Genomic DNA, 25,788 nt, shown 5'->3' on the forward strand with positions numbered 1-25,788 from the left:
ATTTGTTTCGGCCGATGCAGAACGTCCTCACTAGAATACGGCTCACATCAGAAAAGCGTATAAAAAAATTGGCTTGATTCCGTCTGCACCGCCAAACCGGCGCAGTTCTGTTGGGATGAAATCTACAAATTGCCAGAAAGATGGAAGAATTGTATAGTTTTAGTTGGGCATTACTTTGAATAATGCTATTGTACATGTTTTTTTAAAATAATTTGAATGAAAAATCGCCAAATACATTGTATAATCATAAACAACTTTTACAAAAATTAATTTTTTCCCCATTTAAATTTTTCATAATACTGATTGTATAAATTTAATTTATTTTTAATTTCATATAAAATTTCAAATTTAATTCTTTTAATTTTCTTTAATTTTTTTTACAAACCATTTTGCTGCTATACCCTATGTGCATGCGAGTTTGTTTATGTGAGTGTGCGCCAAAACCAAATTTTTGGTTTGCTCAAAAGTGTCGATTTGCACCAGGCGCTCATGAATGCCGAGTATGTGGCTGTCACATTTTGTTTTGTCGCGCTGGTAGTAATGACGCATACACATCAGATAGATAGATAAAGTGTTGCCTAAACACAGGCACCGAAACTTAAATTTTTCAAATGAACGCCCTGTTGCGTGCAAAGCACTAGTTATTGTGTAAAGGGCCACAAAAAAGTGTTTTTTGAGGAGTAATTTCTATTTTTTTACTAAAAAATTTGGAAAAAATATTTCTAATAAATGAACACACATTTTTTTTTTAATTTTTTAATAATTCGATATTTATTTAACTAGCCAAGTTTTTGCATATAATTTCGCACTTCAACCCATTTATATACAAAATTTTTGTTTGTTATATACATACATACTCTAAATTATCCTAACTACTATTTTAGTTATAGTTATATGCATTATTATTTATTTATACACTTATAATATTAACGTTATTTACAAATATTGATTATTCTATAAATATTTTCTAAGCAATGCACAGTGGTTCGGCTTGTGTGGGAGCCGCGGCCATAAATATAAACTTTTAGATGTGTTATCATTTTGAAATTTTCACCAAAAATCTGCATTGCAACAAATATTATGAAAAGCACGGCACAACAAAATTTATATCTCAGTATAATGTGTTTAGTAAAATATTTTCCCTTTTCTTTCCCCATATATTTCCAAAGTCAAATTGCAACAAGACGGCGCGCAACGTCTATATTTTAGGTACAAATTACTGTTATTTAAGTTTAGATATTGTTGAAACATGTTGCTAATTATTATTTTTTTGTTGTTGGAATTTAGGTTTTCGATTATTTCAATAAATTTTCGTTTTCAACATTCGCACTAAAAGTAGCACGCTTTGCAACATTTGCTTAAGCAACATGTTGGAGAATTCATTACGCTTGTCAAATAACGCAATTTTAATAGAACTAAGTAGCACAAGCTTGAAGTTGGCTTGCAACATGTTGCTAGCAACACGGTTATTGAACATTGCTGCTGTTTTTGGGATTTTTTGTATTCTTCCACTAAGCGGCCGTTTTAATTTTTTAATGGCATTTTGTTAACAGAACAAAATTATATAATTTTTATAGAAAAATAGTTCTGATTGTAGAAAAAGGATTTAACTAAATTTACATATTTCGTTTTTTATTGCAATTTTTAATCTAGTTAATCTACACTAAATATTTTGTATGCACATTTGTGTATACTAAGTTACTATCGTCTCATGTTGATCACATAAATATAGTTTTTAAATTATTTAACTTGTTTAATAAATTTGTTCCTCTACAAAAACAATAACAAGCAGATGAGAGCATTAGTTTGTTATTGTTGCTGTATTAGCAAAATTTTGCTTAAAATACAATAGTTCTTTACAGTGCAAGCTGACAATAAGTGTCTTTCATTCATAAAGTTTTTTAGAAGCATTTTTTTGCTTTCTATATTTTTCTTGATAGACTCAACATTTCAGGTGTTAAGTACATTGTTCCACGAAAATTTTAATGATCAATATTATGCCTACTCTTTTCACGCTTTCTAGTAACTAATGACTATAAAAAAATGTACTTCAACCTAAAACATATACTATATATTCATACGCGAAAAGTAACCATTACATTCAACAGCTGCAATTTACAACTACTTATCTATTAATATATACATACATACAAATTCATAATAATAAATATGAATATTTAGTACGTACTTAATTATTTTATTACAATACATACATTAACAGTACAAAAGCTAATTTTAGATTACTTTATGTTGAGCTTAACTTAAGGTCGATTACTTAATGGCAACATTTCGTTCCATACAAACATATATATGTATAATAAATCGCAACATATTTTCGTTCGGTAAATGAAAAGTTTCATAGAAAACTTTTACAAACTGAATATCTGTATATATTGGCAGCTAAGTAATGCAATTATTTAACATTACACATATTAGTATTATGTTTTACTATCATATGTTACAGAACTTATGAGTCAAGGTATTTAGTTGATTTTCCTAAACTATTTCAGTTTGGCATTGTATGGGTTATTTTTATTAGCATTGTTTTCTGCTCCATTTTCTCTTTACAAATGAGCCACCTTGAAAAGAGTAGCAGCGGAGAAAAATTAACATATTTTTAGTAAATTTGTAATTTTTTAATTTAACTTTCTAATTGGATTTACGTCATTTTCTCTGCTCTCCAGCTGCTCATATGTGTTTACTAAGCAAACTAGCTTATTTAAAAGTTCTCGGAAATTTTTCCTGATTTTCAAAATCATCTAATTTTACAGCTCCGTTGTGGTCTCAACCTCTGAACGATCTAAATCATTTAAATAAGAGAAACCTAATTGTCCATAGTCACGTTTGCCGAAAGTGACATTTTCATTGGTGGTACTTATGTGACTTAGGTCACCGTTTGATCTGAAAGGAAATCAAGTAAATATTTTTAAAATTACAAAAATATATATAAATATTTGCACCATAAATGAAGAAAAAGACAATAAAAAAAAACTCATATAAAAATTTAAGGTATTGCATAGGTGAAATAATATATAAATATTGCCTACATTTTGGCGCGGTCATATAAAGAAGTATCTATCAAGGTCTGTCAAACTCAAATTATAAGTATATTATTTAATTGAAAAAATTTGTTTGCTAGTAATTTACACTAATTCGAGTACAGTTGTTTAATAGATAAGCTTTTAGGGTATTTTTTTATATATATTTAAATTATTGAATTTTGATAAAAATCCAACAGATTCTTATAAAAATTATTTTATAATTTACTAGGATTGCCTTTACACGATTTCAAAAAATCTATTTTCTTACTTATTACAAAAGTACAAAAGTGTTTATTTAAAAGAAATAAAATTGTCGAGGTCTTCAGTTCTGTATGTTGGACTACTCTTGCAAGCTCCTATCCTCTGAAAACTCAGAAACCCAAAGGGAAACCCCTTTGGTTAACAAGCCGGAGCATCGGAGCTAACAAAGATCAGATCTTCGAGTATTAGACTCTTGAAAAAACCCGTAAAAGAGACTCTAGTGACAGTTGCGCGCTAGCTATATACAAGTCCGAGCTATAGAAAGCCAAGAGAGCCTTCTTCGAAAAAGTAGAAGCTGTAAGCTCCTCGTCAATCTTAGCTTAGGCTACCGGACCCTTGGACCTTGTTTTTCAGGCAGAAGTGGCTGCTATTAAGGTGTCTATAGACGTACTGCTACGAAGTGCAGTTATATGATCTAATTATTCAACTTATTCTATTTTTTAATTTAGGTGGCAACTCTACAAAATAATATTAAAATTTATGATTGCTATTTAAGCTGCACAATCAGTTAAAAATATGTATGGTATTTTAAGTATGATGTTTAGTTTAATTCACCCCCTCAAGCATAGTACTTTCCTTTGCCTTTAATACCATTCTACTACTCAATATTTCATTACAAACAACCTACCGTTGAAAGAGCGGGTTCGTTATTGGCACGTCCGCGTAGCCGCGACTGTTGTGGTGGTGATGTTGATGATTGTTGCGTCCCAGCGTGTTTGTCATCAATTCCCCAACATTCCCACTACCGTCAGCCACACCGGCATTTAAGCTGTTTAGACCATTTGGTCCGCCAAATGTATTTCCCCGCCGACCCATTGTGCTGTAGCTATTATTCTGCAGGTTCGCCAGGTTATTGCGACTTACAGCGTCCAGCTTGTAGCCACCGTTCTGATAGTGGGTGGCGCCATTTTGGTGCTTTAGACGACCCAGTGTCAAGGTGCCAGGCAGCGTGCCATTCGCGGCCGCCGCTAGGGGGTTTGCATTGTTGCGCGCATTCATTTCCAGCGTGCGATTGAATGTGTTCTGACGATTATTCATACCATTCATGATGTTGTTGTTATTGTTATTGCTATTATTATGCGTCATATTATTCAGATTGCTGTTGTTATTGTTATTGCGACGCAATGTGGTGATAGTGGCGGTAGTTGCATCCGAATGCGATGGACTCGCCTGACCGCCGCTTGTGCCGTTCTCCTTGTGTGTAATGTAACTGACGTTGTCCAGCGAGAAAGCGTGATTCTTGGCGCTAAAGTCTAGCTGCAGATCATCATCGCCATCTGGCGGCACAGCCATGGCCAGCACTTGTGTCTCATACTCTTTCATATTGGCGACGGTATCGCCAGAGTTGGCGGCTTGCGAATTGACAATAACCGGGTCATAGCGCGTTGGACTTGGTGCGGCGTATTGGCGCATGCGCTGTTTGAAGTTCTTGTATCTGTGATGAAAGGAAAAAGAAAGAAAAGTTTTAGTTTAAAATAGTAAGTTACTTTCGTTCGAACTCACTTCGACCATGAAATGCAAATGTAGATGATGCCGATTGTGCCCAGTATGAGTATGATTATCGAGATGGCAATTAGCGTGTAGGGAAATACGTCATCGTTGATCGCTATAGCTGCTTTAACCTGTAACAAAATATTAAATACAATTTAATAAGAGCTTGTGACCACTTCCAATCGCTGCTTACCCTTGTCACCTGTTGTTTCATCTCAATAGGCGCGTATATGCCCTCGGCGGTGGCATGCGCCACGCCCGACGCGGCGAAGTTAAGCTCAGCGCGCGCTGTCGGCTCCAACAATGCCTCACGCACTGTGGTATCGTTGCGCGCGAGTATCTGTTCTGTTTTGGGATCGATTAAGTAGAACCAGACATCTGTTGCGCCGGGATTCTCAACGATGGTGCCGTTCTCTGTCAAGATTTTGCGATTACTAAAACGCTCTATTCCGGATATGAGCCCTTTGGTCTTCTCTTCCAACAGCTCTTCCAAAGCGGTATAATGATTGCGTATCTCTTTTGGTGCCGAATCGGAGAAGACTAAAGACATGCGATGCTGATCCGTTATCTGATTGATTACAATGCGTGCGCGTGTGTGATGTGAACCCAGCTCTTGGCCGTCGTTATCGCGTGCTTCCACATAGAACATCATGGGGAAATTAGCGCTATCTTGGAAGAGTTTTGCTGTGTGCAAGATTCCGGTATCTTCGGTCATGACGAAGTAGGTTGTGGGCTGTGAGTTGAGAGAGAGAAAGAGATGGAGTTTATTATAGGTATTGTTCAAAAGTATTATTAATGTTACTCACCAAATTCTCATCGCTAATTACATTGTCCTCTTCATCGTAGATCTTATAACGTATCATGCCATATTTACCGGAATCACGATCGGTGGCGCGCACTTGCAAGATCGGTGTGTCTATGTCCACTTCGGGCGCCACCACCGCGTAGAAAGTGTCTTTGCGCGTCGGATGCGCACGATTGAAAATGAACTCGGGCGCATTGTCGTTTTCATCCTGTACAATAATTTTTACCAAAGCCATACTCCTCTGAGGATTCACGAAGTATTTATGTGAAATGAGGCGTATGCTCAGCGAGTAGGCAGTGGTGTTCTCAAAATCGAGGTGCTTTATCAATTTTACGCCACAACCGTGATCTTCGGTCATTATATCGAAGTAGTCCATATCATTACCGTTAACTATTTCGCACTTAAAGCTTGGCGTGCCGTCGCGCGACTTCTTTGAATTAATAACTTGTATTACTTTAATAGTAGCATTGATTCCGGTGGTTTCGGGTACGCCAGTAGTATAACTATCGTCGCTGAAAGCCAAACCTATACTTTCTGGACTCATTATGGCACCGTCATTCACTTTACCCTCCATCATATTACTCTCATTCGGATCGATCAGCAGATGACGTACGAAGACCGGCAAAGTTGCGACGGAACTCAGCTGTGGTTCACCCATGTCGTAGGCGCGTATATCCACCTGATACTCGGTGTCCTCCTCCTTGCGCAGATCATCTCTTATGCGCACGGTACCAGAATCGGCGTCCACTTGGAAGTACTTCAACGCCTTACCGCGTCCGACCATCTCGTATCGCACCACATTACCTGGCGAAGAGCCATCACCATCTATAGCCGCCATTGTTGCTATACGCGTGCCGATCGATTGATCGTCATTTACCGTAACAGGCTCTGGTACAGCTGCAAACACCGGGCGCACATCATTGCGATCGTCAACTTCGATCAAAACACGTATCGTGTCACCGGGTCCATCACCATCATTTTCAATAGTGCCGACAATAAGTTCATGCTGCTTCTTCTTTTCATAATCCAATCCAGTGGTGGTCCGTATTTCACCTGTGTGTGGCGACAGCTTAAAGAGATCCGACGCACCTTTGCGTATCACGTAAGTGATCTGTTGTACCGTATCCGGATCGAAAGCTTGTACGGTTGCTACCAAGTAGTCGGCCTCATTTTCGGGCACATGCACATCAATGCGTGCATCAGTAAACTTTGGCACCTCATCGGGTAGATCACGCACCTGCACTGTAACGCTCGCCGTACCGAGGCGGGCATCTGGCGCACCATCCTTGGCGGTAACTACGAATCGGTACTCCTTCTGGCGTTCATAGTCCAAAGGAGCGGCAGTGCGTATCTCGCCCGACTTGCCGTCGATGTTGAAGGGTATGTCTTGTGGCACGGAGTAAGTGATCTCGGCATTGATACCCTCGTCTGCGTCTGTAGCATGTACAATGCCCACAAAAGCATCCTTTTGGCCTTCATCCACTTCAAATACATATGGTAGTGTAGACTCATCGAACTCGGGATTTTTGTCATTGATATCGGTTACTTTGATGTTTACCGTAGCACTGCTCGATAGACCGCCATTATCTTCGGCTATCACGATAAGTTGATAGCGTGTAAGACTTTCACGATCTAATTTACGTATCACCATAATGACACCACTCTCTTGACCCACAGCAAATTGCCGCAAATCGTTACCCGAAACGATTGAGTATACCACCGGATCATTCTCAGGATCTTCGGCATGCACCACCGTCACGGTAGAATTGATCTCAGCACCTTCGCTTACTTGTGCCTCATAGATGGGTTTAACGAACTTTGGTGGTTTCGTATTCGGTCCAGGCGTTACGGCGATTTCAACAATAGCTTGCGACGAGAGCCCACCATTATCCGTGGCCTGCACTGTTATGCTATACTGTTCGCCAGCCAATAAGCGACCTCGTGCCTCTATCTCACCGGTCTTCTCGTCAATGTGGAACTTCTGTTGTCCATTATTGGATACATGATAGATGGAATATGTGATTATGGCATTTTCACCTTCATCATTATCGGTCGCAATCACCCTAGTGACATTTCGTTGGCCATCGCCTGCAGTAATTGTGATTGGTGGCACCATTGCCAGTTTGGGTGGGTTGTCATTCACATCACGCAGGTGCACGGTTAAGCTGAGTGGCGCACTGGCTGCATTTGTGCGCGGTTCACGTGCAACTACTTGGAACTTGTAGCGTCCTGGCGCTGGTGGATCGCGATCCAATCCCTCCTCATTGACAATCAAAATACCGTCCCTTGTAACGTCGAAAGATGGCGTCGTCAGCTCGTAAATATAGTCGGGCTTGGGATCATCTTCACCCAAATCTGCGTCTGTGGTCTTAAAGGAGATTGAACGACCATTTGCATCAACAACACGTGTGCCGATCGGTGAGTTCTCATCAACATAGCCGTCAATATCGCTGGCACTTATAACCGGTGGATTAGCATCAACGGGCTTCACATTGATCGTCAACTTGGCAGTGGTAAAGCGCTTTGTCATCGAAACTTCTTCGGCTTTAACGATAATATCATATTTTTTGGCTGTTGACGTATCCACTGCTTTGATCTGCTTCAAAACGCCCGTCTGCTCGTCGATCTCAAAATAATCGCCATAATTGCTTGGCATGCCGCTGGCGAAGGAGTAACGTATCGGCGAGCTGATCGTGTCTAAGTCAACGGCCTGTATACGTTCCGGCGTAACGGTAAGCACACCTTGCAGTGACCCAGCTGGCACTGAGGCGGAGTACTCGGGGTTTATACAGGCGCCATCGAGCAGCACGCAACCGCGATAAATAAATGAAGGATCCTGATCATCCGAATCGGCTACGTTCACCGTCAGTGTGGTGGTCGAGGAGAGGCGCTCCGAAACGTTGCGTGCGCGGTCCTAAAAAGGGAGAATATATATATATATATATCTTATATATGAATGGGTGTAAATTAGCGCGTTTTAATCGCGATAAATGTCAAATTCAGCGACACAAACTTGTAAATAGTAATAAGTGCACAATTAAAATGTAAATGCCACGTTCGTTTCGCAAATGGCATTTGTCGCTAAATAACCGTCACTTTATGACCATAAAATAACCTGTCGCGCAGACAATATAATTAAGCAGTTTAGCTGCGACGCTCGTCGCCGCGTCGGCTGTGCCAGAGAGCGGGTGTAGTTTCTTAAACGATTTTTTCTTCTAGTTATTGTTGTTGTGGTGCAGCGCGTATTTGCTTATTTCCTTGCACGGACAAATGCAATTTAAATAATTGCGCGCATGCGCAATGCTATAAATTTAGTTTTGCCGTTTGCTTGTTATGGCGACGCGTTGCTAGAATGGCACCTTTTGACCATGGCTCCGCGCGGTGGCGCTGCTTAGTCGGCACATTGAAACCCAACCGAACAACCAACCAGCAGCCCAAAAGTGGCCGCCAGTGGCGCGTCTAATCAATACTTGTCGTGGCCATTTTTAGCGTGCGCTTTCTTGCTTAAGCTGGTTCATTTAATTGTCTTTGCTGTTGTTGTTGCAAAACGAGAATAGTGGTCACTAGCCATTTTCTGAGTAGGTTTGTCTTTTGACTGCGTTAATTGAATGCAATTTTTCCAGCTTAGTGATTCTAAATTGTCTGTTTTTGGGCATTAGAATTAAACGTATTCAGCAATTGGTTTAAAGGTGAAATTATGTTGACAATGTGATTTTTATTGTTGAATTTAGGTTTGAGACACAGACTTTTATGTGTAAAAGTGACATTATGTGGAAGAACTGAGAGAAGCGATTTTGAAAATATCTGCTGATTTCAAGAAGTAAAAAGTTTTGAATAAATCTAATTTTTGTAAAAATTTTTTCCTCACTTTCCTTGAGAAACTTTATAGTTTATTGACATAAACTCATCATTCTTAAGATGATTGTCATAAAATTTAGTGCTTTTCTATAGTCTTCACTATTTCAGATATACATATGCGTAAAGACTATGCCGTTAGTTTTTGGTTTTATCAATAATACTTCATAAGTAACTCATCTTAAAGTAAATATTGTGAAGAATCATTTGAATGTAAGTAATTATTTAGATAGCATTTGAAAGTGTTTTGAAAAAATATTCTGTGACGGATTGCTTAGTCAACTTATGACATAGAAATTTTATGAAAATCCTAAAATGATTAAACTTATAAGAGCATATTAGGTACATCAAAGAATTGCGGTTGAGCAAATCAGCTTTTGAAATCAAATACAAAATGCTTGTAGCAGAAAAAGAGTGAAAGGAGTTATATCAAAGAGAACTAACTAAAATTTGTTTCATTTAATGTCTCAGGTTGGGACTAACTTGCGAAATGAAAGCAAGCACCAAACACCTTGAAACTTGACTTTACTTGGAACCTCAAATTCAATAAAAAAAGTCTGAAAGAAAGAAATTTGAAAGTTGATCCTGGAACTTAGTTTAATTTCCGAACATCTCCCTAATTTTAATATACCCTCCATAATCGCCTGATCTATCATCATGTCACTATTTTCTATTTCCAAAACTGAAAAGCAACGTTAAAAGAAAATTTTATGATGATATCCCAACCATTTAAGCAGTCGTAACCAAGGTGCTGAAGAACATTCCTATAAATGACATAAAAAAACTATGCATTTGTTGGTTGATCGTTCCAAACATTGCATCGATGCTAATTGAACCTATTTTGAATATAGATTAGAACATATCGTCAAATTTCGAAAATTTCGTAAGACGTAAAAACCGTAGAAGATACTTGAAAGAATTAATAGTTTCATGAGGTTGCAAGTAATTCTAAACGCTATGATAAATTTTCTGATATATATAATACCTGTGAAAAATTAACTCATGAAAAAAATTAGATTTGCTGTAAAGTATCTGTACTTAATATCTACAGTGAACATTACTTTATAGCCGTGTAATTTTTCGTAATCTTTCGTCAATTTAAAATTGTATTAGTCATCGAAGCAAAAGTGCTAAAGCAGAGATTAGTGTTTGTAAACATTGTATGAATACAGTAAACTCCGCTACATCAAATTTTAATATTCTAACTTCAAAAACTACAAATATAACAAAGTTATTTCACACATATCACCCATCCTGAGTCCAAAAGCAACATTAGTGCCACATTTTAAGCACCATAAACGAATTAACGCACAAAAATAGCTTAAATAATAAGATTTTACTTAAAAAAATAAAAGCTGTATTATATAGTTGCAGTCAATGAAAGTGAATTTTCTTGCATAAGCTGACATTAATTGTGTAATTCTCACCCATAACCCCAAATTCGCGCCATTTTTGGCTTCTAACTTGACGGTTGAACAAACGTCATGCATGTGTGTATGTATGTATATAGAAACACTTGGATATAATTTATGTTTTATAGCTTTGCTTATGCACAGTGAAAATTTCTGTCATCTCTACATAAACTAGCGGTCACACACACATGCTTACATAAACACCTAAGTCTGGTCAAATGTTACAGCTGTTACAACTGTTAGTTTATTTATTTTTTGTTAGGTTACGAAAATGTGTGTATGTGTGCGATTTGCTGGCGTATGAGAGCAAACATATGTGTTTGTTGCACTTTTGTGTTGTTGTTGTTGTTGCAGCTTGTGACATGCGGAAATTGTCGTCATGCGAATAATGTGCACTGTGACTCTTGAGTGCATTGTAGTTGACATTTATTGCTGTTGTAGACAATTATTTGTAAATTTTTTGTTGCTTTTTTGTGTATCACCACAGCGTGGCAAAAACTATGTAATTTCTGCAGATTAAAAGAAAGGTAAAAAACCAAACGTAGTTTACTGCTCACACCTACATGAACACACGCTTACATACACTACTAATACTTAATCCGTGGAAGTAATCGATTTTCAAAGCGCAATTTGAAAATGTTTTTCATTTTTGACAAGAAGCTAAATTTTTTTTTTGCAATTTCGAAACTTTTGATTTTCATAGCGAGTAATTCGTTTTGTGTGCTGTTGCGCGCTGTTGTAATATCCGACACTTCTTTGCAAAAATGTATTTTTCATTTTCGCAGGCGCATACTTTTAGTTCGATTTGCGATTAAGGAAAATACTGTGAGTTTCATGCGCAGTTGAAAGCATGGATCAACTAACACAAATGTCAGCTTATATAAAAAACCGCATTGTGAAGTTTTGTGTGTGTAAGTCATCGTTGAGTGCATTGCGCGCACGTAAATTCATTACAACCCGCATGTTGCTAAAATTGCAAATGAGTGGATTAGCGTTGACTGTTTGTTGTTGTTGCTTATTTTCATGTAAATTACCACACTATTTGCCATAATGTGTGTGTGGTTGGTTGCATTGGATTATGTAAAATATTCATCAATGCATTAATCGCATGCGAGCGCAGCTTGAGAACGAATTGCCAAGCGAAAATATTTCCAAATCAAAAGACTTAAAGCACGAACCCGGCTTTTGTTATTTAGTTTTTTAAATGCTAATTGGTAGTAAGATTTGGTTGTTGTTTTCAAGTTTTAAAATTATGTAAAAAATAGTATTAAGTAGCAATTTAATTACAAAACATATTTGGAAATTTTTTTTTCACGAATTTTTATGTTAAAACTATTTGAGGTTAGAATGTAATATGCATATTAATTCGCCGTTCAAAGTGTTTCGATTACTGTTTTCACAATTTTTTCAAATTATTTTTATAATCGTATTCCATTTCAAAAATATAAATGTTTTATTACTTTTTTTTTATTGAAGTTTAAGGTTTTATGTACGCAACGATCTCCCAAAATAATAAAAAAAAAAATTAACAATTAATTCTGAAAAAATTCATTGAGACAGTATTCAATACCATTTTTGATGAAGCATAAGTAACTATTACCCAGAGTAATATTTTCTCATCTAAGATCACCTAGCCTAAGCAGAAAACAATTACAAAATGAACTCAGCAAAATTATTGTGCGGTTCAGTTAATGTTCTGCCATTAGTTAAGTGTCTATTCAATTTCAATAAGTTAAAAAATCTCAATAGTGCCTTACAACAACACAATACTTGAGTAAATGTTCATATTTACGACTGAACGTGTTACCTAATTTACAATCAACACTAACTTTGGCAAAACGTAATTTGGCTGCCAACAGAAATTGAAAAGAATAATATATAGAAAATACATATTTATTTAAAAGTAACAGAGAACGACAAAAAAAATATAAGTCAAGTATTAAAGAACCGAAAAAAGACAAAGGCAATCTAAAGAACAAATTCTATGAAATATAACGTCACAATTGTGTATAATAAAAATATAGGTACGTGTGTGCGTGTCATCATCTGCGCGTGCATTTCACATAATTGAAAGCCGTCCAACACACATTTGTCAGCATTACCTTAATGATGCTGCCGTGCTCCATTGTGGCTGTTACTAAATGTGGCTTTGTAGAATGGACGGCCGCTTCATTATGGACTGGCTTTTGAAAGCTCTAAAAAATTAGTTTGTGGTGAATAGACAGGTGGCGGATGTGGTATTTATTGATATATAGTAATATGTATATTTTAATTTTGTTATATATTTATGTATATGTATGCACATTAGGGTGGAGTTTAGCCTAAAAGTAAAATCTGTAACTTATAAAAAAAAATTTTTTTAGACAAAAAAAATTTGTTTTTAAAATCTCAGTTGTAAAGTAAATTTCGAGTTATGAACTTTTAAAACTTTTTTTAAACTTTTTACATTTATATAAAAATTACCGCATGTGACGGGTTTTGACTCAAAATTTATTTTAACGCTTAATGAAAGCATGTTGTCGTTTAAAATTTTTTTTTGAAAACTCCAATAATGATCACAACATTTTTTTTTTAACTTAATAACTTTTAATTTTTTTTTTGTCAAAAAATTTACCTTTTTTGTAATCTACAGATTTTACCCTCAGGCTAAGCAAAAATTCGCGCAATGCACATATCATATTTTTGCTTTGTATTGTTTTAATATATTTATCACATTTATTGCCATTTCTGTAAGACAATGCTGCACGAACATATGTTCGCTTATGTATTGCTGATTTCTTTGTTCACTGCCATACAAGTTTGTGTCTTAAGTCATTCGAATGTTGTGTTTGATTTGTTTAATGGACACGGGGAACGGGTAGTGTTGTTGTTATTGTAATAAAAATTTATTTATAAATATTTTTAATATAATTTTATAATAGTTTAAGAACTGGTGAGTCAAGTTTGATGCTTTTATACAGATAACATCAAATCTTTACGGCTAAAGTATGCAAAAAATGAGAAGCATGCGGAGTGTTGCCGTTGTGTTTGTTGCAACTTTGGTTCTACCGACAGGTTGGTAATTTTATCATAACTAGAAAATATTTGCAACAGGTTTTAATTAGACAGACTTTTTTATTACTTTTTCAATTAAAAAGAGCGTACAACAGTTATCTCTGGTACCATTGACGAGCTCAAAACTAACAGTCGTGTCGAAGTAGTCGCTATACCAAGCGGGTTGTTCGAAAGAATAAAAAGTATAGCAAAACCATTGTAACATGGGGTATTTTATTTTTAATATTAATAAAACTCAAAAACAAGAAAAACCGTTAACCGAAGATATAATACATCTCCCAGTTGCTTTTTGTAGCAGGAAAGCGTATAAAGATAAAGCTCTTAATCTTAATTTAGATTGCCCAGTTTGTATGGCAGCTATATGCTATAGTGATTCGAGCCATATCTTTGGAGATTATAACGTTGCCTTGGAGAATAGTCTGTGTCAAATAAAAAATATTTCCATAAAAGAACTGGATATTGATTGGTTAGCTTGTAAAATTAAAATTGTATAATATAAAGAATTCTGTTTTTAGAATATTAAAAACCACGCAAGTAAGAACCTTATGTACTTTAAATCATTATCAAGATGTTAGTTTGCCTACAAATGTGTCCCTACCCAAAATTATATTTTTATAATTTTTGGCATTGCAAAATATATATAAAATAAAAACCAAAGTTATTTTAACAATTTTTTGTAATTGGCAATTATAGATTTTGAAATATGCAACGAACTCGAATATTTATTGATGTCAATAAAAATTTTGCTAATAACACAATTAACAATAATTGGCTTTGTAAGCGCTTTATGAAGCATATGTTAACTCCATAAGTGTATTTTAATTGCAAAATGATTGCTTTGAGTACAAGCCTTCCAAATAAATTCTTTAATTAACACCCAACAAATGGCACCGGTGTTAACTATGGACACCCACGACTTGCGTTTTAGCTGCATACAACGTGTTTGTGTTCCTAATTAACACGCAATACCCGCCTACCATAAAACAACAACGCGCAAACGCTGTGAAATACGCCAACGCACGCGTTGAAGAAACAATAAACAAGAGTTTTCGCAAATCACAAATATTAATTGACAGGCGGAAAAAATATAGAAAATAAGAAAAGATGTTTATGCGTAGCAAAAAGTTGCGATTCCAATTTAGAAGGCTGGCAGCTGCTGAATATTTTTGCGAAATAAATTTGCATTTTTCATCAGGTGTTGCGGAAAAATATTTATATGGCATGCCACATGTGGCAAGCACTCGAAAATATTTACCGCCTATTCGCATGCCATTTAAGGCCGATTTCTTGATTCGCGTTGGAGATATGAGACATGCAAACACATACATACATATATTATATATATGTATATATATATATATATACATTACTTTGGTATTTTTATTTTGGTGTATGAAAACAGGTCGTCACACCATCTCGGAAGTGGGTGTGCATAAATAACGCGAGATCCGTTTGCCGATAGTGACATAGCGGTGGTTGTTGTTTATTGTTGCATTTTATCGCTGCTTGATTCTTCGACACCGATTGCATGCGGCAGCAAACACTTGTCGGCGATTTCGCAATTAAAATTCTTTACAAATACTTTTTGTTGTTGTTTTGGTTGTAAATCTTCTAGTAATACAGGTTAAGTATCAGCGATTTTTTGCGCATTTTTTTAATTAATAAAAAAAGGTTTTAATAGTATTATTTTGTAATGCCATAAAAAGCATATCTGCAAGCATTATGTACAATTATCACAGCGAGAAGTGAAATATGTTTGTGGCTCTTAGCATGAAGTAAACACATTCATACATACTCGTACATATACATTTGTGGATAAATATGTAAATATGTTTGTTACACAGCAGTAATCTCGAAATTAATTAATAAGAATCGGTAGATAATAAAATAAATAAATTAATAATATTCGTTTGGCATACCATTATACATACAGGCATGCATATAAATATATAACTGCTTCGGCTTAGTAGGTTTCAAAATAATCCATTGGATTAACAGACAATGATGGTCATTGGGTATAGTAAATATTCGATGGTCTTAATTTTGCTTTGGATATATACATATATATGAGTGTGATGCAGTTCCTTAAAGCCTTTATTAAAGCAATTGGTAGAAAAGATTCTTCAGAAAAAGTTTTTCATTTATATTGTTATTGTTTGTCTTTAAACTTTTCTGAGGTTGATGGCCCTTAATGAGTTCAGTGAATTATGTAATAGTGACCGTAAATATATATTATGACTATTCACAAAAAATCACAACGGTATATACGTACAAATTACAAATTATTTATAGTTATATGTTTGACAACTTTTTAAAATTTTTTATTTATATTGTCTCAATTTTCGAAAGATTATTTTTGGTATCGGTCAGCCGAGGTAAAGCTTTTTCATATTTGATCTCGATTTTAGGATAAGAAAATTTGTAATATAATATGTAGTAATATATTAAAAAATTAATTGTTGTATAATTAATTCAGATTATATAATTAAATTATTTTAATTTAGTATATATGTCAATGTATATGGAAGAAACTTAATACTTGTAGTACCCGCTGTATATGTGAAAAATAACAAAATATTTTTCGAACTTCTAATAAGCTCCCACTTTTAATGAGTGTTTTAATACCTTGAAGTGTGTATATTAAGTTAAGAAATATATATATTATATAAATCATTTGCGTGACGAGCTGAGTGCGTCTGTAAATACGCGAACTAGTTGTACAGTTTTTAAATGTTGGACTTATGTTCAATATCAACTGTTGTTCATTCGAATTGAACTTCAATCTATATAGCTAATATATTTTCAAGGATTTTCTGATATGGAGAAGTATTTAGAAGTTCGCGTTGAAACTTTGTCGGATCCAGCTTCCAGTTTATTTTATGGTATAATGATTGTTGTAGACATTACAATTTCTATAGGACTCTCAAACCGAAAAGTGTCAAATAATGTAAATGCAAAACTTAAGCATATTCTACTAATTACACTAAACGCAAATATAATTGAAACCAATGATAACAACTCACAATTTTAGAAAATGTATTTCAGGTATATAAAAATATGCTTAAACTTTACTGTTAGGTCGCTACCAATCTAAAAGTAATTGCATTCTATTGAAATTTAACTGCAAACTTAGTGCAAATTTCGTAACTCGGCTTGCTCCATTTCATAGCAAGACAATTTGAAGCAAACGATTTCAATATCAAAATCGCAAAATAACGGTTAAAACCCAAAACAAGCAAATAATTTTACATTAGAAAAAAACAGTACAGTGAAAAGCTTAGACGCTACAAAAACAAGCATCGAAGACTTTGAAATCACTTTGCCACAGCACAGCGATGCATTTACGTGCAACAGCAGCAATAATGGCTGTATCATAAATATATCCTTGTTGTTGTTATTGGCAATACCGACGTGAAGAAAAATCTGATCAATAAATTTGCGAGCAAAAATAAAAAAAAGTTGAAGAAAATTGAAAGATATCGTATAGTTCAACCGCAAAAGACACCCTTCCACGGCTGACAGGCGGCTTAAGCGCCAAAGCTTTGCAGCAACTTCAGGAAAGTGGATTGTAAAAATCAGCAAAGAATTGTTTTTTCTTCACTTATATTTTGTACATGTGGCATGTTGCGCAAAAATATGCGCCATGCCACACAAGCTACAAGTATCTGCCACACAGTGAAACAAATGAACAAATGTTTGTGTGTGTGTGCGGTGCACGTACACATTCGCTGTGTTATGATTGCTACATGACCCACAGCAATACCTGCTGAATACCGCAATGCCGCATAGAAGGTGGTGGTATAGCCACGTTGCATGAATGTGTGTATGCGGTTGCTCGCTGCCTGGTGCCCGGTGTTTGCTGCTTGGTTGTGATGGTGATGGCGATGACGCTGCTGTTGATTAGTGGGAACTACTCAAGTAGCCGTGCAACATAGTCACACAACAGCGCAGAAAGCAAGAGTGCCAGCACGGCAATTGGTGTTGCGCGCCTGCTGGCCAAACATAGCGCGGGAAGCGCCAATATGGCAGCTATCGACACGCTGTGCGTCTTGTTGCTGCCGTCACGCCGTCGAGGCCGCTCAGGGCGATGATATTGGATAGCTGCCGCACTGGCTGCCAAATTGGCCGCTTTGCTGCTTGAGTACTGTTGGCGCGTCGTTTGGCAACTTGCAAATTGGCGTGTGGCAGACACTGAACTATTTTTCTACTTCTTGTTTGATTCCAATATTATTTTTTATTTTTGGTTGCTTGGACTTCGTAGATTTTTACTTATTTAAGTTTAATGAAGTCGCAAAACGTTTCGGAGCAGATCTTATCACCTTGCCACTTGCTGCTGGCACTTTTGCGAAATGTGAAATGTTTATGCAACAATTTTGCAGATTTTTACATAAGTGCGAACGCATGTGTGGTCCATGAGCACACCAAAAAGGGATTCAAAAAATATAAAAAGTAGTTCGCTGCTTACAACTACAAAAGTTACGTGAGTAGTATTTTGGCATTCACATGCCTACCCCTCTCCTATACACACCTGCATAAGCGCTGATTTGAGGCATGCAGCCAATGGCCATACAATACTTCGACCAAGATCGCGCCAACAACGACAATAATTTCGACAACGACAATAATTTCGTGCCACAAATTTATAAAAAAAAAGCTGGAAATTTTATTTGCCCTTTGCAAATGCTGTTGAACAGCTAAAGTAGCAAAGCAGTAGTTCGCTGTAAACAGCAACAAGTAGTTTCAACAACCTGCCTTCCTGCCACAAATATGCTATTGCACTTCAAGCATGCAAACAACAAAGTATATAAACAAATACAAAAATTCTGAAAGCGAAAATCAATAAAAATTTTGTAGTGCAATACATGTCCGCTTCTTTTTTCCGCTTTGTTGCAGGGTTGGGTACTAAAAATTGCTACAATTTCGCATTTTTACTCTGCAATATTAACAACAAGAGCAGAAATTGTAGCAACAACTACTGCAGATATTCAACGGCAGCGGCAGCAACATGATGTGAATCGAATCAAAAATTGTTGAACATGAAACTTGGAGTCACAGGTCAGAGCGTACATCAGGTAGACCTGGTAGACATGAAAAAGAACGAAGCGACGGGGATAGTTTTTAAGAAAAAAAAAACACTATAATAAAATGGAAAAAGAAATATTTTGCAAAGATAATTACAAACATATATATTTGAAAGTATTTTTTTTTATTCCTCATATAATAAACATTTATGCATACCCTCTAAATATAATATAATAGATATTTTTTCTAGTTTTAATAATCGCTATTAAGTGTTGGCAAGAGTCTAAGACGATATTTACAATAGATTTTTCTTAGAATTCGTGTACCAAAATATTGCATACTTTTAGGCACATATTTAATAATATAAAAGCGACATATTAGTTAGGACACACTGAGATGGGAGTATTATCAAACATAGACATCTGGTAGAAATTGAAGCGTAACATAAAAAATACAGCCACAATGGAGATGTTTATCATGCCTCATGGAAATCTGAGGTTTAGAAAATTCTATCTCAATGGCTATATAATTTTTTAGACGACTATAGTACTTAGTAGTGTATATAATATATTTTAAACCTTTTCGAGCATAACAAATTGCGCAAGAGCTCTTTCTGTGTTATATATATTTACTGTGAGTGATCTTGTTAAGCCGTTTTTATTAAAAAACGCCATAAGAATACACATATTTCATGTTATAAAGACATACAAGAAATATAGTTTTGGTTGTTTTAGAGAAAATTTTTTGGATAAAATACTTTTAGAACGTAAGTAGCACAAGCCCAGATATCTGCAGCACATTCTTAACTGTAACACAGTTGTATTTATAAGAACGACTTTACTTTCATTTACTTGTAATATGCCCAATAAGGGTTTAAACTCTTTCATTAATTATATTACAAGTAATACGTATATGTACAATATACCTGAAAATTAGTGCTCTATGAAACCAATTGAAAAGTAAATGAGAATATTAGTCATTTTTGATTTCTGAAACATTTTTTCTGTGGCGAATAGAAGAACAACTCGGTTAATTTCGCTTACTCCCTTACTTATAACATATGGATGAAGCAGGCAATAAGTTAAGCATGGACTCACTGATGCGCAAATGTAATTTCTATTATTATGCAAGTTTTTCTCTTAATTTTTGAGAGAATATATTTCTTTTCATACATTTAATTATCCGGCATATATAGAGGTAAACTTTTACGTTGTCTGGCGGATAAATTGTTATGTGAAGCTTGTCTATGACAGAAATAGTACGCTTTATAAGAAAACTTGGTCAGATCTACACATATAAGTAAATTTGAATGCAAAAATTACTAATGATTTTACAATTTTAGTTTGTAACAATCTCTACAAATATCTGGACACCACCGCCACCCTTTATGGAGCTTGTGTAATTTTCTTCTTATAGACTTGAAACGAATTTTTTTTAGAATTTTTTAATAAACATATATTTCTAGATTTTATTAATTGTTTTCTTTTTTTAAATTGTAATAAAAAACAACAAATCTTTCCAACTTTAATATAAGTATTTAGTGGTACACTAATCTAACAAAAAATAACACCTGCCAACTTTTCCAGATACCAGATACTACTGTTAAGAAAAATTTATCTACGAATATGTGAAAATATCGCCAATATTCTGACAAAAAAGCACGATGCAACGAAGTGTATAATGAAATAGCAGAGAATACATTGTCCACATAATGTAGAGTGTGTATACGTCTTTATATACTCGATTGCATATTAAAGAAAACTCGTTTGAGAATTAGCAACACTTGTAAATTAAACCCTCAATCTATCAAACAGGCAGATATAAGATACAGTTAGCGCGAATAAAACTGCCGATTACTCATCACAGCAGTGTAAATATAAACACATACATATGCATATCGATATCTAATAGGCAATATTTATACATAGAAAGAGCAAAAAGCCATGCCAACATACACCCATTGAAAAATTGACAGTCTCAGATTGGTGTATCGGAGATTTGGCACGCTACAGCCCACTTGGCCCGAGCGCTGAAGTGTGATGTAAAACCCACACATGAAATTTGACATTTTCTTTTCTGACTCGCTGTGTTTTCAGTGCTGTTTGCGGGTATTAAAGATAAAAAATATCCAGTTTGCTGTGGGCCTCCTGCGCAAAATTTGAAATTTACATGGACCCGCTATAATGCCGCGTTTTGGAGTTCATAAAATGCCCGCAGCGTCACACTATCCGCAGCAAAAAAAAAAAGTATATATATATATATATATATACATAACAAACACAAAAGCAAAAAATGCTGGCAACTCAATCATTAACGGCAACACCAAGCAGCCAACACGCTCCATCAATCGCTGTTCAATTTCACAGGCCTTTCACGGCGCCTGCGATTTTGACACTCGACGTTCGGCGCTCAACGCTTTGGTAAATAATGGCAAACAATTTTCAAATGGCTCTCAATTATGCCATCATTAAAACAAATAATGATAGTCGCTTGGCTTTGTTAGTTCAAATGGATAATGGGCATGTGGATGCATGGTTGCTAATGTGTGTATATCTGTTTTGCATGCCGACGATCTTTTCTTTTTGCATTTTTGCCGCTTTGTCTCTGTGCGTATTTGGTAGTTCAATTACCTTTTATGCCTTTGGGCCAACACGTATTTGCACTAATGAAGCGTAATTTGTTTGCATTTTGCGCGGAAACCAAGAGGCTTTCACATACATACAAATGTGCAGAAGTGTGTTGAATTAACTAATAGTGTCTCCTTCGAGATGAGGAAATTAAAGTTTTGTGTAAATTATTTAGCATTTTTTGAGGACTTGTAATCACATTTAGTCATGGTCAGAAAATCAAGAAATTAATTCCAATTGAAAGCGGTTAAGTGAGGAAGTAATTAAAAATGTAGTGTATCACTACACAATTTTTATTGGTGTTGTTTTTGGTTTCTGAAAAACACTCTCTGTTATTAAACTTAGACACCATGAGGTAATTTTTTTTGTAAGAGGGTAATAACGCTTTAAAAAAGTGAAAAAATAGGAAGATAAATAATTAATGAGAAAACATTTTTTTTAGATATTTATTCAAGATATGTCTACGGACATAATAGTTTACGAGCGAACTGAGGTCGTGAAGAGGGCGGTGTTGAATTTTTAAGGGTTAAAAACGGCTTATTCCGATTTTCGTCACAACTAGTCCTATGCAAACAAGTTGTATGGCAATGTTTTGGGTGATGAAACCTCTACAATTTTTCTTATAAACTTTTTTCCCATATCCTCAAAATTTTTTTGGAAAATTCAAAAAACCAAGTTTTTGGAAATTTTTTTATATCTTGTACAAAACTTTTTTTTTCCTTCAATAAATTTGGTGTAAACGTAAATTTTTATGTTCCAAACCCACCGTATTTTTCTTAGATTAATATTTGATTTTTCTTCGCTTTTTTCAATTCAAAACTGCTTTTTACGGCTGCTCCTTACGAAATAATAGGTAAATGGGAGAATGTGAGAGATATAGAGAAAGAGATATCGAAATAATATCAAATATCTCATATCCATACTCAAAAATATCTTAAATGAGATAAAGCGACATATTTGTATATACCAAATATGAAAATAGAAAAACAGTCAAATCAGTGAGTTTTAAGACTAAAAATTTATAACTCTAAAATCTTGGGTATTCACGGTAATAGCGAAGCAGGCAATCTGGTCATCTCAGCACATATCTCGAATCCTGACAGCATACTCTACTACAAGTAATACAAAAACGTAGTTATAAAATGTTAAATTTAATTATTTTTCTAAGAAAAATATATTTGAGATTCTAATATTTTTGTATTGCGCCAAAAATTTAAGCCCGTAAGCATGCCATTACTTTTATTACGGACTTTCAAATGTAGTTTATAATTCTATTATGCTAGCTACACATGTTCGACTAGATATGTATGCAAATTTTCGCAATTAGACATGCGCACATGTAGCTCCATATCAATTGAGCGATCAACAAACTTGTTTAAACATATTCTAGCATTCGCAGAAAATAAAGCTTAAACCTGACAAGTCCATGCCAATCTCAAACGCTTATCTGCATATTGAAAAAATTTATTTGTATTTCTTAGTTGTTGCTTTTGTGTATTGTATGGTTATCATACACCCACATAGAATTCACACCGAGCGGAACATGGCTACCATAACGTACTGACTGATAGCAACTCAAGCTTTGTGTAAATATGCTGAGATAAAATTATAGTTATGCAAAAAATTAACTTGAAGTCGATGATATTGTCTAAATATGTATGTTATATAGTATGTTATATATAAATATATGTTTCTGTGTGTGTGCTTCATTATAATTTTTTACCATGGTCGGCAGGCGATGTTAACAGTAATCCAATTGCCAAATTTTTAACTTCATTAATATACGGAATAAGTTTTCGACATTATTTTATTATGCCCATTGAGTCAAATAATCCGTTTATCGATCTCGCTAAAATTTGTGTGCGCGTGCGCACAATGGCAGAGCAGAGCAACTACGGTGGCTACCGGTAATAATATTAAAACAAAAATATTTAAAAAAAAAAACAAGTAAGGAAGGGCTTAGTTTGGGTGTAGCCGAACGTTTTATACATTGCTCAGGGATTCTCGAGAACATATTATTATTTAAAGCAATTTTATGTATAAATAATACTCACTGACCGATATACATATTCGGCATTAAACTTGTTAGAGTAAAGAAAATCATTATAAGTAGTATATGGGAGTTGAGGGTAGTATTAATCTGATTTTATCAATTTTTGACAATATTACTAACATGCCATATTAATAAAATGCTCCAAGGGTTTTATTAAGGTACCACACATACCATCGCTTCGTCATCCAGATAATTTATCATATATATATATTATATATATATATATATATAACCCTATATCTAACTCAATTAATTTTCGGTTATACAAACAACCGTTAGTTGAAAAAACGATTATACCTTATAGCAACATGTTGCAAGAGTATAATAAAAACTTAATAATAATAAAATATGCCACAATGTTTCTACACATTAGATCTAGATTGTGATTAAGAGTTTTCCGCTCCATAAGGCAAAAACGAAACAAAAAAAATGTTTTCAACACCCGCAAAGCTTTGCTAGCCAACAAGAAAATATTAGAAGTACGATAAGCGAAATACTGTACACATTTAGATGCTAAGTAACTGGCAACGCCACTACAAACATTTTGTTTCTTTATGCTCGACATTTAAGCCATATAATTTTCGTTCATTTTTTTTCAAATCCAAAAATGCAAATTTTCCAATTATTTACTCACAGAGTAGCCAAAAGTCTGGCAAAGAATCGAAAATTTGTGTGCTGCCGCTTGTGTGAAATAAGATCGGCTATAGACAATAACATAATTTGTTATAATTAATATGAGTCTATACGCCCGGAAAGTGCAATTTATCGCTGTTCGAATTGTCGAAATTATGTGCTAGTTTGGCACATTTTTTGTACAATAGTTTGGCTACTACAAGAACAAACGTGCATACCATTTTTCAACAAAGTATGCATTGAGTAGCCAATATTTCATAGTCAGCCAGAAGTTGTGCAATTGTAGTAAAATAATTGCTTAGGAACTAGTTGGCAAGTACATTTAGAAATAAGGAAAATGATATTTATACACAGTGCCTGTGTTTTAAGGTAATTTTTGTATTTTCAAAAACACATATTAATATCCTAAAATTAATTTCAAGACTTGAAATAATATCTATTTAACTCTATATTAAGAATCAACCAAATTGTCAAAAAATTTTATATCTGATTAAAGAGAGAGGGGAAAGTATAGAGCCATGATTAGAAAAAACAGAGATACCATATTATCAGAAAAATAGCCTTTTAAATTTCATTCAGATATCTCAAAAATTGAACATTGTATATTCTCGGCACTCTCATTTTCGGTATTTAGGAAGTCAAATTAAGAACATTTTTCTTGAGAGTTATCATATATGGTATGGTATATAGTAATTCTCACTACTATTATACAGTGAAGCTGATGGAAATAAATTCGGTTCACATTGGTCCGGAAGTTCCCGAGTTATTAGATTTTACTTATTCACGCGCAGGTCTCCAGCATTACCCTTTCTGCCAGAAAGTTATCGCTCTTTAAGTAGTTTCGAACATAGCGGCTTTGCAAGAAGTGGATATGGTCTGTTTTTAGGTCTGGTTCATATAGCTTTAGTAGCTTAGGAGATATGCTTGTTGAATTTTTTAGTGGCTGGGCCACGCGCATTTCATAAGAACTACTTTTGAACCACTTTTTGAGGAAGTTAAGTAGGTTATATTTGCTTGATCTACTTGTATATAATATTCAGATATTTATTTTTAAGGACGCAACTTCTCAGGTAACTATCCAGTTTATGTTAGAAGTTTGATATATTGTGTAATTAATTTTAATTGAAATTTTTTTCTTAACTTCTGTGATCTATCGTTTCTTATACCAACTTAACATAAATTTGCAACTGAGTGTACAAACAAGTGAGCATGCAGAAGTGAAATGATTTATTCTAATTATTCCGATATACATATGATCACAGTCAGCATAGCATACGTCCCGTTGTCTACCACAAACAAGCGTTACAAGCACAAAGTCATATTCTTAACATATGAGCAAGCAATGGGTATAATAAAATTTAAGAATTAAATAAAATAATAATTAATAACCAGCTAATAAACTTGGCGAATCGAGCACAGATATGTCAAACACACAGTTATTCAGCTGTTATATAATATAGAGTCAAACATACAACAGAGCTAAAAGAGCCCACTCGTTGGCCTGTTGGCAATTTGTTTGAGGAAGTGGGTTGAG

The 25,788-nt window shown here is 34.8% G+C and overlaps 1 protein-coding gene across 3 annotated transcripts in view; it reads right to left on the minus strand.

The window, feature by feature from the left end:
• Positions 1 to 740: 740 nt before the first annotated feature.
• Cad99C (cadherin 99C) overlaps positions 741 to 25,788 on the minus strand; it is a 124,026-nt gene continuing 98,978 nt past the window's right edge. For all 3 annotated transcript variants that reach the window (XM_070105962.1, XM_070105961.1, XM_070105960.1), the window contains 5 exons: positions 5,600 to 8,512; positions 4,987 to 5,526; positions 4,806 to 4,924; positions 3,931 to 4,737; positions 741 to 2,901 (listed from right to left, as the gene is read on the minus strand). In XM_070105962.1, the coding sequence (XP_069962063.1) occupies positions 2,766 to 2,901; positions 3,931 to 4,737; positions 4,806 to 4,924; positions 4,987 to 5,526; positions 5,600 to 8,512 (4,515 nt within the window). In that variant the 3' untranslated portion in view covers positions 741 to 2,765. The remainder of the gene's footprint in view (positions 2,902 to 3,930; positions 4,738 to 4,805; positions 4,925 to 4,986; positions 5,527 to 5,599; positions 8,513 to 25,788) is intronic.

The sequence above is a fragment of the Bactrocera oleae genome, chromosome 2, assembly GCF_042242935.1.
Source record: "Bactrocera oleae isolate idBacOlea1 chromosome 2, idBacOlea1, whole genome shotgun sequence".
Lineage (NCBI taxonomy): Eukaryota > Metazoa > Arthropoda > Insecta > Diptera > Tephritidae > Bactrocera > Bactrocera oleae.